This window comes from Saccostrea echinata, unplaced genomic scaffold (genome assembly GCF_033153115.1).
Source record: "Saccostrea echinata isolate AGI-Se365-2 ecotype Australia unplaced genomic scaffold, CSIRO_AGI_Sech_v1 ptg000013l, whole genome shotgun sequence".
Classification (NCBI taxonomy): domain Eukaryota; kingdom Metazoa; phylum Mollusca; class Bivalvia; order Ostreida; family Ostreidae; genus Saccostrea; species Saccostrea echinata.
The window spans coordinates 1,375,949-1,391,665 of NW_026889762.1; the positions used below are offsets into that span (position 1 = coordinate 1,375,949).

Here is a 15,717-nt window from a genome sequence, read left to right on the forward strand (position 1 = left end):
GTATAGATATTTTTCATGTATAATGGAGAGTTTATAATGCTTACTGTAATTGTTGGTGTTGAGGAGTCGGACAGATGGACACTAGAGGTTCCACCCCTCGTAGACTCTCGCTATGCGTGCATAATTATGTTAATTTTGTGTATGCTGATGCTTGTGTATACAGGGCTTAAAATTGTTTAATTAAGGAATGAATTTAATAGCTACCCAATTTATACGGTATAAAGTGGTTTGGGGCAGTTTACGCTTTATAAACCGCGAACGATTGAAAAAAAATGGTATCAGTTATTTTTTAACGTGACACATTTGCAACTTCTACAACCTGAGAAAGTTTTTGCAGAAATGGATAAAAAATTCAATGTTTCGGCAAAAAAATAACACAATGTACATGTATGTACAAGCATCTATGTAAAATTAACAACGCAGAGATGGTACAGATCGATTTGTTATTGTTCCCACTAACCTTAGCCGACAATTGTTTTCAGGTAGATAGATGTCTTTTATTTTTTTCAAAGCAATTATAACCTTAATTACTTCATTTACTGTCTAGATAAGATGCGCTTAACCGATATTTTGAAAAGGAATACTGGATAATACTATTGCATGCAGTCATCCTTTTATAGAATACAAATTATTTGCAGTTTCTAATTTAAACAAAGACATACAATCTCATCTGTCGTTAATTTATTATAATGTGACATAGATAATAACAATACATATTTTATGTGGTATAGACATACAGCGACATAAACTATGAGAACTTAATGATCTATTCAGAGATTCAAGAAGGAAAATTAAATTATGGTTGGTACATGTCTTGGAATTTGTGAAATAAATTTAGTTTCAAACCAAAAGTCATTTACAATAATTTCGAGAGTTCTTCCTCACACTCCACAACTCTTTGACAAGCTCTTTGATCGACATTCTCTAATATTGTCTTTAATGTCCCATAATTATTCACTGAAAGTTTTCCATCCTCTTCCAGTTTAATGAAATCTTGAGAAATAGTGGTTGAATCATACCTTGGTGCTGGGTAATGAGTTTTAAAATATTGTTTCCATTTCACATAAACACGCCGTCCGTCTACAGATTCGTCAAGATAGTCATTTACTAGGTCTGCAAGTAAGCATCGGTGAAGTTTATCTAGCGAATGCACCTCCAAATCACTTTTTGTTTTTCTTTTGCCTTGAAGAAATCCATAATAATACAAAGAAATAAAAATTATCATTTTAACTTCTTTTCTTTAAACATAAAATTTCTATGAGCACAATTCTTTTGAAGATTTTTACAACCTTTAGTTTATATTGTAAATGTTCCAACCCCTTCTTTCATTTTTTTATTTGAAAATTTTGAAAATTTACAATTGCTATGTACTTCATAAAGTATTGATAGTTTCGGTATTTATATAAAGTGGTTGTTTTTAACACTTCAAACGTGAGCGATTGCGAATTAAAACAAATAATCAAAATAGTCTTAATTTCAAAATAAACGCTTTACTGGCATTTATCTGTCAATAATCATAGTAAACACGGTTACAGCGAACATAGTTAAAATGCATTGACGTAATTTCTATTCTTTGTATATCAAGAACTCAACAGGTAACAAATTACATCAATAAATAAGAGGCCCATGGGCCACATCGCTCACCTGAGCACTTTGGTTAAGACAATGCAGAAATAAGTTCAGTATTGAAAGGTTTAAATATTTAAAGTGGTTCGGGGGGGGGGGGGGATGATTTTAACAAACATGACTAATAATATCTGCTGTTCTTAAGAAGAAATTTTTATTGAATTATCCTTTATATTCCTTTGTATAACTATGATCCCCTGTTATGGACCCTCTATACTGCTGGGGGTCAGGATTTGATCAAATTTGAATCTACATTACCTGCAGAAGATGCTTTTATTTCATTATGACATATCACGGTTTTGCTGTTCTTGAGAATAAGAATTTTAAAGATTTTCCTATGTAGTCCTATGCAAAACTTTGATCATCCATTCTTGCCCCATCCTACCCCCGGTAGGCCCATTGTGACCCCACCCTATCCTGGGGGTCATGTTTTGAACAAACTGGAATCTACGCTACCTGAAAATGCTTCCATATACATATGATCAATCATGACTTTGCTGTTCTTGAAAAAGGATTTTTAAAGATGTTCCCTATGTATTCCTATGTGAAACTTTGATCGCACACTGTGGCCCCGGTCTACCTCGGCGGGTCATGAGTTGAACAAACTTGAATCTACACTACATGAGGATGCTTCTATATAAAAATGACCAATCATGGCTTTACTGTTTTTGAGAAGATTTTTGAAATTTTCCCTATGTATTCCTATGTTAAACTTTAATCGCCCACTGTAGCCCCATCCTACCTCCGAGCGTCTTGATTTGAACAAATTTGAATCTACACTACCTGAGGATGCTTCCACATAAGTTTCATATTTTCTAGCACAGTAGTTCTTGAGAAGAAGATTTTTAAAAGATGCCATAATTTTTCACGAATTCGCAATTATCTCCCCTTGAAAGAAGGAGTCGCCCTTCATTTGAACAAACTTGAATCCCCTTTACCCAAGGATACTTTCTGGCAAGTTTGGTTGAAATTGGCTCAGTGGTTCTGGAGAAGAGGCTGAAAATGTGAAAAGTTAACAACGACAATGACGACAACGACGACGACAACGGACAAATTTTGATCAGAAAAGCTCACTTGAGCCTTCGGCTCAGGTGGGCTAAAAAATAAATTGTTCATCCCTGGCACTTTGCTATAAGTGTGATTAAAGGGGACCGACGACCCTCTGATAAGGAAAAATAACTTTCCAAGTAAAAAAACACTAATATTACTCATAGTTTTCGTCATCAGAGTTTAATTATCGAGACCTTTCAGTAGTCAATTTGATCAAACTTAACATATGATGGAACCATTACCTTTCATTTCCTTTCCCTTTACTTTTTCATATTGTTTTATAATATTTGATCAATAACATATAAATCCAGGTTTAAAACCCTTACAAATTGAAAAGGTTCTTTTTTTAAATGACCATTTTATGAAAGGATTTCATTTTTCGAGTACCAAATATAAGCTTTTTAGAGTATTATTTTCTTTTTTCATTGAAAAAAAAAACATTTGCAGAAAGATACATGTAACTCTTGCTAACAGATGTATTCACTTCTTAAAACCGCATATACCATTGTAATATCCCGACAAAGGAAGCGCGCTTTATTATGTTTTCTATTATGAATTTAATAGTTATGACACTAAATATTATTTTTATTTAAGACTCATATTTTTGATTTTATGTTGCTATAATAAATTACTACTTTTCCATTCTCTGTATTAAAATTTCTTCATATTATATGACATGAAAATCATTTCTGAAAAAAGCAGCGCTTCATATCCCATACTATTTTTTTTCATTTGAAGCTAGTGCTATAGCACTTGATGAAAATCAACGTTGGGATGTTTGAAAAATGAGAAATGTAAAGCAGAGGGTCATTAGTCCTTAATTTATAAGTATAGAAAGTTCTAATCAAATACGTCCGCGTCATTGTCTGCAAGCTGATGGTGAGTATACATTGAATAATTTATGTTGGGTCTATGAATGCAATAAAACGCAAATGTCAATTGAGTTTCTTACCTTTCAGAGACGTGTTGCATGTAACGGATGACTTTCTCTAAAGTAATAAGAGTCATAGAAAAATGAGGTAAACGTATCCAATAATTGTATGAAAATGATAATTTTATCACAATTTTTCACAATTTCATAGAATCCAATGACTTTTTAAGAGCGTATAGCTATAACACACAAGGAGATTCACCAAAATCTATAGCAGGATAAACAAGATTATACATATATTTTATATATTATTTAAGTGAACGTCTTCTTGAAGTCAAAAGAACAGACTTTTGGAGGTGTAGCATTTTGAAATAATTCCAAATTAGTGAAAAGGGCTATGCAGTTTGCAAAAAAGTGTCATTTTTATTATGTCCCTGTAATCGAAGATTTGGGGGCATATAGTTTTTGCTCTGTCCGTCCGACTGTCTGTCTGCCTAGTTATATCTCTGTTTGTATGCAAAATTTTTGCCTTGCCCATAACTTTTGATTGGTTAAAGCTATGGTTTTCATATTTTAAATGTGTATTCCTTTTGACATGACCTTTCCTTGGATACCATTTTTTTACCTTTTGACCTTGACCAATCATATTGACCCACTTTTGCAAAATTTTATCAAACTTTAACTTTGGGCATAACTTTTGAACGGATGGGGTTAGGGGTTTCATACTCCACTTGTGTATTCCTTGTGAGAAAGCCTTAGATGGGTACCAACAGTTTTTACCATTTGACCTTTATCTTGGCTATAGCGTTTGAAAGATTAGAGATAGTGCTTTCCTAATTCAAAGCTGCATTTCCTGCATTGTGACTAGGCCTTCCCTCGAATACCAACAATTTGATGATTTTGACCCTTTAACCTTGACCTTGGAGTATTATCTACTTTCGAAAACTCTAACCTTGGCCATAACTTTTAAATTTTTGACGCTAGAGCTTTCATATTTCACACGTGCATTTCTTGTGAAAAAGCCTTCTTTTGAGAACCAACAGTTTCGAACCTTTTACACTGACCTTGAAATTAAACCTACTTTTGAAAATCTTTAACCTTCAACTTTTGAACGTTTGGTGCTATGACTTCAGTTTTTCTGTGACGAAGAACTTCTCTTAGATACTAATAGTTTTGACCTCAACCTTTGAGATTGACCTTCTTCTGAAAAGAATTCAACCTTTGCCATAACTTTCAAAAGGTTCACTTGTGTATTCCTTGCGACTAGACCTTCCAATGGATACTTTGATTTTGACCTTGGACTTTGACCTATCTTTGAAAAATTTTAACCTTGGCCATAACAATTGAACGACTGGAGTTAAAGTTTTCATATTTCACACATATATTCCTTATGACAAGACCTTTCTTTGCGTACCAACAATTTTAATCTTTTGACCTTGACCTTGAAGTTTAATCTCTTGACCTTGACCTCGCCAGAAGCTGACATACAGGGGCAGTAGTGTTTCACAAACACATTTTGTTTATCTCAAACTTGTATACCAAATCTAAGTAAATATATAGCAATAGGAGAAAAAAAATTAAATAATTTAAAATAAACGTTTTTTAGATTCTTACTTTGAAATTTCAAAGTTACACTCTCATTTCAATTTACAACAAGAGGCCCAGGGGCCATATCGCTCACCTGAGCACTATGGCTAAGAAAAAGCAGAAATCAGTTCAGTGTGGAAAGGTTGAAAAGTTTAAGTATAAAAGTGGTTGGGGGGGGGGTGATTTGAACTAACTTTAATCTATACTTTATAGGGATGCTTTGACTTAATATGACAAATAATGGCTTTGCTGTTCTTAAGAAGAAAATTCTTATTAATATATCATTTGTATAACTATGATCCCCTGTTATGGCCCCTCTATTCTCTTGGGGGTTCATGAATTGAACAAATTTGAATCTACACTATCTAAAAATGCTTCGATATAAATATGACCAATCATGCCTTTGCTGTTCTTGAGAAATAGATTTTTAAAGATTTTTACTATGTATTCCTATGTAAAATTTTGATCACCCGTTGTGGCCTCACCATATCCCCGAGAATCACCGAGGATCATGATTTGAACAAATTTGAATCTACACTATCTAAGAATGCTTCCATATAAATATGACTAATCATGGCTTTGCTGTTCTTGAGAAATAGAGTTTTAAAGATTTTTACAATGTATTCCTTTGTAAAACTTTGATCACCCATTGTGGCCCCACCCTATCCTGGGGGTCATGATTTGAACAAGTTTCAATCTACACTACAAGGTGATTCCAAATAAATATGACTAACCATGACCTTGCTGTTCTTGAGAAGGAGATCTTTAAAGATTTTTCCTATGTACTCCTATGTAAAATTTTGATCTCCCATTGTGGCCCCATCCTACCCCCGAGGGTCATGATTTGAAGCAACTTAAATATACACTATTTGAGGATGCTTCCATATAAATATGACCAATCATTGCTTTTCTGTTCTTGAGAAGAGATTTTTAAAGATTTTTCCTATGTATTCTTATGTAAAACTTTGATCGCCCATTGTGGCCCCACCCTACCCCCAGGGTCATGATTTGAACAAACTTGAATCTACACTACCTGTGGATGCTTCCATATAAATATGACCAATCATGGCTTTGCTGTTCTTGAGAAGTAGATTTTTAAAGATTTTTCCTATATATTCCTATGTAAAACTTTGATCGCCGATTGTGGCCCCACCCTACCCCCGAGCGTCTTGATTTGAACAAATTTGAATCTACGCTACCTGAGGATGCTTCCACATAAGTTTCAGTTTTTAAAGCACAGTGGTTCTTGAGAAGAAGATTTTTTAATGATGCCATTAATGTTTCACGAATTAATAATTATCTCTTTTGGAGGAAGGCGTGGCCCTTCATTTGAAGGAACTTGAATTCCCTTTACCCAAAGATACTTTGTGGCAGGTTTGGTTGAATTGGCCCAGTAGTTCTGGAGAAGAAGTCGAAAATGTGAAAAGTTTACAGACGGACAGACGGACTACAGACAAAATGTGACCAGAAAAGCTCAATTGAGTATTCGGCTTAGGTGAGCTAAAAAGTGAAATTTTCGCTGCACTTTGGTCAGTAATTATATCCTTTTACGTCATTACACATTTTCGACCCTGCATAATTAGTCACCGGCCACATTATGTGCGTGTTTGCACAGCACACATTGTCGTCGCAGAGAAAAAAATGGACAAGGACCTGCATATATTGTCGCCAACGACAAAGAACTCAAAGCTTGTAGATCATATTGGCATCTTATCACAAAACCTTACCATATATGGTGATAATCTTGATTATGAATACTTGTAAGAGAAGACAAAAGACATCTGTGGATAATAAATTATTTTAGCAAACTATTTTTTTAATTATAATTTATCAATCGATTGATAAATAAATCTCTTCAGTGACTTATAGTAAAATCATAATCATGAATAGTTCACTCATAAAAAAAAAAACATCATTATTCTAACATTTTCCTGTTATTGTGCTGAAGTTCATCATACGCAGATTTTTTTTTTTCAATTATATATTCCTATGTAAAATTTTGTTCCCTGATGAGGCCCCAAACTACACCCAGTTGTCATTCTTTTAATGAACTTGAATCTTCACTAACTGAGGATGCTTCCATATTCATAAAAAAAAACCTTGGCTTTGCTGTTCTTGGGAAGAAGATTTTTAAAACATGTGACCCTCTCCAACATCTAGGTGTCACAATTTGAACAAACTTGAATCTACACTACCTAGGGATACTTCTATTTCATTATGACTAATCCTGGCAATGCTGTTCCTGAAGATTTTTTCTAATATATAAACCTATTAAAAATTTCGATGCCCAATTTATTTGTTTTATTTGTTGTTTAACGTCCCTCTCGAGATTTTTTCACTCATATGGAGATGCCATCACTTGCCGGTGGAGAGCTGCAAATTTTGAACTATGCTCGGCACTAATGGCCATTGAGCAGTAAGGGATCTTTTTCGTGCCAGCACCTACTGCCACAAGGAACCTCGATTTATACAGTCTCATCCAAAGAACCGGTCTCCACGTCCCACAGTGGAATTCGAATCTGCGACGTAAGGATCAACTCCTTAATCTGCAATTCTAGAGCAGACGTTCTTACCACTGCGCCACGCAGGCGACAGTCCCCACTTTAAAGATTTTTACTATATATCCTATTAAAACTGTGATCCTCCATTGTGACCCTACCCGGGGCTTATCATTTGAACAAACATGAATCTAAATACCTGAGGATGCTTCCATATCAATATGACTAATCATGCTTTGCTATTCTTGAGAAGATTTTTTTTTATTCCATATATAATAAAACATATATGTTCAGATATATATATATATATATATATATATATATATATATATATATATATATATATATATATATATATATATATACTCACGCTATACCAGAACTTTGTTAGAGCTTCTTCGTTTACCATATGCTTTTCTGTGAAACCGTGTCTTGGGCACAATATTCGTCCTTTATTAAATATTTCCTCTTTATAAACGTAACATTCTCTATTTTCGCAAAGTACATCTTGACTGGAGCACTGAAATGCAACCTTATATGCAACTTTTTTGTGAAAGGTGCTTGTTAAATATTTTAGTCTATTTTCCAGAGCATCTTTTATGTACACGGCGATATCTGCATCAATAGGTGTATTTTGTGATCGCAGAATCTGGACTTGAATTGCAGTTTGTGTCACAACAAGGGCAATATAGTGATCTTTGTATATGAAAATTGCTATGTTCTTATACAAGCATGGTATACCACCATCTTCTACAGCCTCCCATTTGGTGCCCACAATGCAAGCAACTATTAATCGACAGTAGAAAAAGAATGGTAGAAAGTTGAAATGTAGCACCAACACAGAAGATTTTGTTTCCATCTTCCGCAAGGCCGTCTGTTCCTTTTTACCAAAGTCTCTTTTATTCATACATGGAACGTAGTGTTTGATTTTCCCTATGGCTATCAATCCTAGTCTTTGCATGTAATGCAGAATGGTCGATTTATACCATAAATCTATTGACAAGCTTTTCCAAATTTCACAGAGAAAACTGTCAATGAGATATCCAGTCCTATGAAATTCGTTCCAGTCTTTGTTAGTGCCTGCCAAATCTCTGACATGGTTCTTGTCCGATATTATAAATTTGAATGTATCAACAAACCATTGGACGTCAACTACTATTTTATCTGAAAGTTTCTCCTCATCAAAGTAAAGAATTGTTCCAATGTCATGAAAAAAGCGAAGAGCAACTTTTATTCCTTCTCCCTTTTCATGTTTTTCATCTTTCTTAGGCACCCAATATTTCCGTATCAACTCCTCCACCGTCACTATTTTTTCTGAATCATTTTTGAATTTAATTAATACCATTTCAATTATCGACCATTTTTCTGGTATGGTTTCTTTCCATCTTCTGTCTTTGGCAATAGAAACAATGCAATTTTCTAATTCAGATAAATGCTCTAATTCTCCAGAGTTGTCATTATGGAAACCGACGAAGAAGCATCTTTCATATTTAAAATGTTTCTTAAGTTTGGAATCAGTAGGTATCAAATCCAAGAGCTGTCCGTAAAATTCCTCTTTATCCTACATAAATAATGAATACTAGCAATACTGGATATAACATTTTTTCATAAATAAGAATAACTTCTTTTTTTAAAAACTGACCGAAGATTTTCAGTGACCTCATCATGGTTCGTATTTTTGCGTGCTTACCTTTAGGGTAGCATTTTCAGTGTGTGTAGCCACGACAATTATTGATGTATCTTCTGCACAGTAGGTGTGAACTGATTTTAACCAGAATAGAACATACTCTAAAATTACATAGTGATATTTAACAATTTCAGTGAATTGTATTTGGAAAATGAAATAAAATTAATCAATAAACAAAAACTTGGCTCATAAATATTTTACAAAAATGTACTTGTATCTGTACAGCTTTTTGGAGCCTTTTTTTAGAACGAAGATAAATTTTCACTTCAAAGAAAATATACTGTCATTTCCTCACTTTTACATTGAACAATCTTTTGAATCTCATGATTGTCACTCGTTCATTGACCTACTGAGCTTTTGACATGTTACAATGGTCATTTCAATAAATACAGTATTGGGTCATCAGGAATGCTTCCAGGTTAACCGAACGCGTCAATTATCTTGTCAAACATTTAAGCATCCGAGCTTTGTAGTGGAAATAGGAAACGCTGAATTAACATACCAATGAAATATGGGGATAACGAACAGTTATAATAATTCTGGGTAAAATTGATAGTCTTCTGGAACTCATTGCTTTCAAATACTAAGCTTAATCCAAATTTTGTCCTGTATAAACACGGTTTATTACACTGTTAACCCTGAGATGTGTTATTAATGAGTTAAGGCGTTTTTCAACATGGTGACAATTGTGATATTTCAATTGAATTAGTCAATGCTATAAACAAACAATTGGGTTGTTGGTATTTTCCTTTAAATTTATGAAAACATACTTCCTGAATGAAGGATGAGTTATGGTATACAAATCAGAATCAGAAATATTAAATTACTCAAAGATATCACTGCTAAATAATCTTAACTTATTTAGTGTTACATATTCTTGTTATTTGTACCTTTTTGTTTTGCCTTACTTGTTTTTTAGAAACTCAGTTCAGATATAATTTAGAGTATACATGCTATAAATTCTTTTCTCATTACCTCCGTATGTCCAATCTGCAAACATTGTGCCTCGTTGTTCACAGAGACTTTCGTCAACCTTTTCTTTAAATGATTTGGACATGTCTATGACTAGAAGGTAAAATGCTCTTCTGCTGAGATAGATTTGATGACAGGCGTAATATGCACACTGTCCTCCAAAATCCATGACACTCAAAATCTGTTTTTCGTCATTCGTCGAATCATCTGATAGTGCTGTTAAACATTTCAATCGAAGTACTAGTATTCGACAAAATATAAGAATATTGTGAAAACACTTTAAATGATACAACAGTAGATGTCCTTGTAGAAACTAAGCTTAACGCTACTTGCTAATACACAAAAGTTTTAATTATATGATTAAATACCTTTAAGAAAATGGTTAGGCAAAAAATAAAAACTGATTAGGTTTCAATTCAGGCACTACGAGAATTTTTTTTTTAATTCTAAGATAAGCAATCTGACTGTAGGATCACATCATCCCTTGTTTATAAGGTATTCCGCACATAATAATACAGTGTACGATAAATCATTTCGATTCAAAATGAGATTTTCTTTTTTACACGGTGCTCTTTACGTTCTGATATGTTATTTATTCTGTTATATTGATTGCAGAAATTACTAATGAATCTGTTTCAGTTACCCTTGCTTCTGTTTCCTACTTCAAGGAAAAAATATATATTTAAAATTGAAGATTTTATAATATCATTAAATGCAGATTTCAATATAATTCTAATCTTATGATTTGAACAATTGCCTGCCCATTTCTATGCAATGACAGTGATGTTAAATGACACAGTGTAGCAAATTGTTTTTTTTTCTATAACAATGTTTTGTTTGTTTGTTGTTTAACGTCCCTCTTGAGAATTTTTCACTCATATGGAGACGCCACCACTTGCCGGTGGAGAGCTGCAAATTTTGTCCTATACTCGGCACTTACGGCCATTGAGCAGTGAGGGATCTTTTTCGTGCCAGCACCTACTACGACACGGGACCTCGGTTTATACGGTCTCATCCGAAGGACCGGTCTCCACGTCCCACAGTGGGATTCGAACCCGCGACGTAAGGATATAACAATGTTAAATCATGAGTCAATAACTGAATGGCCTTCCATTTCTTATTATTGGTTTAGCGGTACGATTTTTGTAACAATATCTGTAATATATTATCATACAGTATGCTGATCTCAAGCTGGTTACTAAAGCTCTCTCTGTTCATTATTAAGTATGAAAGCCGAATAGGCTCATTTCCGACAAAAAACACTCATTTTTTTATAAACGAGTTAGTATTTCGTTATAATGAATGGATTATCCAGTTATATCGTTATAACAAATTAATTATCTCGTTATAACAAGATCATTATCTAATCATAACGAGTTACTTCTGCCGTTATAACAAATTATCGAGTTAGCTATCTGGTTATAACGAAATAAATTTTACCTAAATTATAGGAATGAATATGCCAGTTGTTTTATTTTATGTTGAATTAATAATGATCAGTTAGTTTATCAATTGATAAATAGTTGAAATTATGATGGAAAATTCCTTCTGTCAGTTAATCCTAACACTCGTAAAATTACCAAATGGGCAATTTATATGTTCAACGATTACCGCACGGGAAAATGTCCATTCTGACCGAGATGTACAGCGATTCTCTAAATTACTGGATGCAGCGATTTGTGTTGGAATTAATAAAACAATACGGTTAGGAATATCCACCTCATTCCCTGTACTACAGTACATTGTGTGTGGTTTGTTACGCTTCAAGTTTGTGAGAGACGAAAAACATTCATTTGAAAATGTGCTGTGTGGATTCCCGTTTGGATTTGAAAATCGACATGCAAATGTTTCTCCACTATGTTAACATGACTTTGTATTTTGTCTATAAAGCTGGCTACTTTGTTTATATTTTTTCTTATTTGGTGTAAGGCCAAGGGTCACTGGATTTGTTTCAGCATTACCCTGGCGTGCTTTATGTTGATAGAGCTTGGTTGTTAGATCACAGTTAGTCATGATGTATCAAAGATAAAAACACAATGGTTTTAAAAGGAAAACACCGCAACAATGACACAAGATAAACTAAAGTCCAGGCTTTTTGACATCATAGACAGGTGTTTTTTCAATAAATTTGAAATAGTTAATTTACTTACCTTGTCATTGGTCATTTGCAAAAATTATTTCGTTAAAAGAGCATTCAGATTGTACACACAAGTACTCCAAAGTTGATACTAAAACATGCTTGAGTTTCTGATTGACAATATCTATGTAGTTGTTGGAGATCAAGTCTTCCAACAATCCATTGGAATTCCCAGGGGTTCAAATTGCCCTCGATTATTAGATCTACTTTTATATTCTATATACTATACATATTGCGTTGGCCTTTTTGACATTTAGATATATCGAAGACGTATTATCAATTAACAAATTCCCTTTTTTATGTAGTATTGCTGCCTTATCACCTGCATATGGAGTTTATGTTTCCCAGTTGATTTGATACGCAAGAGCAGACTCTCCTTAAGAAACATTTTTAAAAAGAGACAAGCTATTGACAAACAAGTTGATGGAACAAGAATATAAACAGTCGTCTTTGAAGTCAACACTTCGTAAGTTCTATGGTCGATACAATTTCCTTGTCACCTAATACAATCTACCATTAAGTCGAATGCTGACTGACGTTTTCATACTTACTGTAAAGCCATTATTCCCGTTTGCTTAAATCATGACGAGGAGCACACGGCGGGTGTGACCCGTCGACAGGGTATTCTTACTCCTCCAAGGCACCTGATTCCACCTCTGATGCTTTTAAAGGTCCCTGTTTGCTCTGCCCCAAGATTTGTATTCTTTCAATGGACTTTTGAGCTTGATTACTGTTCTTTATCCTTATTTTTCATATTAGGGAAAAAGTTTCTGAATTCCTAGAATCCCTCATGTGACAAGATTTAATGATCCTTGGACTCGTAACTTATGATTTTAAATGCAAAATAATAATAATAATAATATAAAAAATAGGTAGCTGAAAATTTAGAAACTTAATTCACTATCCCCTTCTTTGGGATAACTCATCTTGACACCTTGATGACATGTACATCAACATTCAAATTTTAAAATTTTAAAATCAAGAGCCATACCAAAAAGGAGATTACTTTGGCTTACTTATGAGTAAACACTGCTAAAGTTCTAAGGATTATTCACTTAGAAGGGTTGACTATCCACAAACTATGGATGAAACGCCCGCGTGGCTCAATGGTTACAGCGATTGCTCTAGAGTCTCGGAGTAAGGAGTCGCGGGTTCGAATCCCACTGTGGGACGTGGAGACCGGTCCTTCGGATAAGACCGTATAAACCGAGGTCCCGTGCCGCAGTGGGTGTTGGCACGAAAAAGATCTCTCACTGCTCAAAGACCCTGAGTACCAAGCATAGGTCAAAATTTGCAGCTCTCCACCGGCAAGTGGTGGCGTCTCCATATGCGTGAAAAATTCTCGATATGGACCTTAAACAACAACAAACAAACGGATGAATCCTTACTTTCACTTGCAAATGAGCAAAATTCCTTGTTTTTGTTTTCTTTTATTTAAAAGTTTTCAATATGAAGAGCCATCTTACAAAAAATGTTGAAATAAGTCACTTTACGCTAATTTTGAGTGACGTGTCATAAAACAAATACTGGAATAAACATATCTTCGATCCTAGATGTTTTATTATCTATGAATTTTAGCAATATTTTTGACAAAAAAGAAAGAAAGAAACAGCAATTCAGGAAGCAGGTCAGTGTGACCTATTTCTTCGTTAGCACAACAAGAGGTCCCAAATATATCAACTAACAAAATTTTTCGATTCCAAATTCATGTAAAGCATCTTATACAATTAAAAAAAGTTTGAATTGCATGGACATATGAAAGTATTTTTTTTTATTATTTAAACTATCAGCATAATTGCACAAATGTTTTGTATTGATGTCAATTTACTATTATTTATTTCTTTGAGACGTAAACGGAATTCCCTCAAACAACAATCTCTTCAGATAAAAAAAATTATGATTTTAACAGTAACAGAAAAAAAGCATAATTAATCCTGAATTGTTTTACATTAAAATGTGGAGATTATAATTATATTTCAGACGTTGATAACGATACACTGGTAAGAAAAAAATAGAGGAAGCTGAATAAGTCGTTATACAAACTACAACATTTCCATGAAAGAAAAGTTTTTCTTCTCTTTTGCTCATGGAATCAGGGAACTTGAAACTTATATCGGATATACTGTGGCGATAAAACAAATTTGATACAAGCCTCATCATTTCTGATAACGACAGTACATAACCTGACATAATGAAACAGATTTCGGCTCTAAATCAGTAAATTAAACATTTTCTCATACCTGCTAAGGAAAGGTCAAACCGTATTTCAAACAAATCTTCATGAACTTCTAGTCCAACAGTCGAGTGCACCAGTTTTAATTCCTCTTTTCCTAACCTCTGTAGGCGTTTTAGAAGAGTAGTTTTTCCAGCACCTGCACATCCAACAATCATCGCACGAGCCCTATGTATCGTCTTTTTTCCCTTTTTTGCACACTCTATATATATACATCTCGCGTCATATTCCCAGTCCAATACTTCCTCTGGTACATTTACTGCAAATAAGAAAAAAATTGCATGTAGCAAAATAATCATTTTACATTGAAAAAAAAAACAATAGAAAGCGCATCGAATGAGAAATAATTGAAGAGAAAGCCATGCAAACAAAGTAAAGGGGATTGGAAAATTGTCATTCGTCATTCATCTGACATCCTTGGGTTTGTCTCGGTTAAAATGGAACGAATTAAGGAAGCGATTGCAAGGGTCCGTGAAAAAAATCCGCTCGATGAATTTTTCTCATTTTTACATATAATTTGCCTTACGTTAATGGTATCATAATATGAAAATTTCAACCATGATCATCAGGGTTATAAGGATGATACGGTTGCCATGGTAACCGCAGGTTTTCAATATTTTGATATTTAGGATATTCAAAATAAAAATTGAATCGGAAACTATTAATAGATGTAGTAATGACACCGGGGCTTAGGGGAGTATTCATTGTAAATTTGCAGTAATATTTTCACATCAAGAGCAATTCTCAACGTCTTGACAAAAAAGTACCCAATGAATTTTCCAAAAACTAATATATTTTGTACAAATTATTATAAATGACTTATGGTTAAAATATGAAGTAAGGTCATCATATTCATTTTGAAGCTACATACATTTCAATACCCCCCCCCCTTCCTAAAATATTATAAGATTTCATAAATTTTCTTATGATGCTTTGCTGCTGAACCTTAAATACGTTAATCTGTTAAAAGACTAAAGAAAAAAAACAATATGCATAGATTAATAAAGAATAATTAATAAAATCTTGCGGTTGTTGCTCATTTTATATGTAAATCAG

At 33.8% G+C, this 15,717-nt stretch overlaps 1 protein-coding gene across 1 annotated transcript; it reads right to left on the reverse strand.

Moving 5' to 3' along the window:
- Nucleotides 1-856: 856 nt before the first annotated feature.
- Nucleotides 857-14,819, reverse strand: LOC133186220 (probable serine/threonine-protein kinase roco4). The gene is made up of 5 exons (XM_061321453.1): nt 14,669-14,819; nt 10,295-10,507; nt 9,323-9,420; nt 8,374-9,193; nt 857-1,026 (listed from the first exon to the last, which is right to left on the reverse strand). Exons 1-5 carry the CDS (start codon nt 14,817-14,819, stop codon nt 857-859), a joined length of 1,452 nt encoding a protein of 483 aa, XP_061177437.1.
- Between the last annotated feature and the right edge of the window lie 898 nt (nt 14,820-15,717).

Coding starts and splice junctions, on each gene's coding strand:
- LOC133186220 (XM_061321453.1), bottom strand. CDS start 14,819: ATGATTGTTGGATGTGCAGGTGCTGGAAAAACTACTCTTCTAAAACGC. Junction 10,508..14,668: donor GTTTGACCTTTCCTTAGCAG/GTATGAGAAAAT, acceptor AATGTTTAACAG/CACTATCAGATGATTCGACG. Junction 9,194..9,322: donor CTGAAAATGCTACCCTAAAG/GTAAGCACGCAA, acceptor TTATTTATGTAG/GATAAAGAGGAATTTTACGG.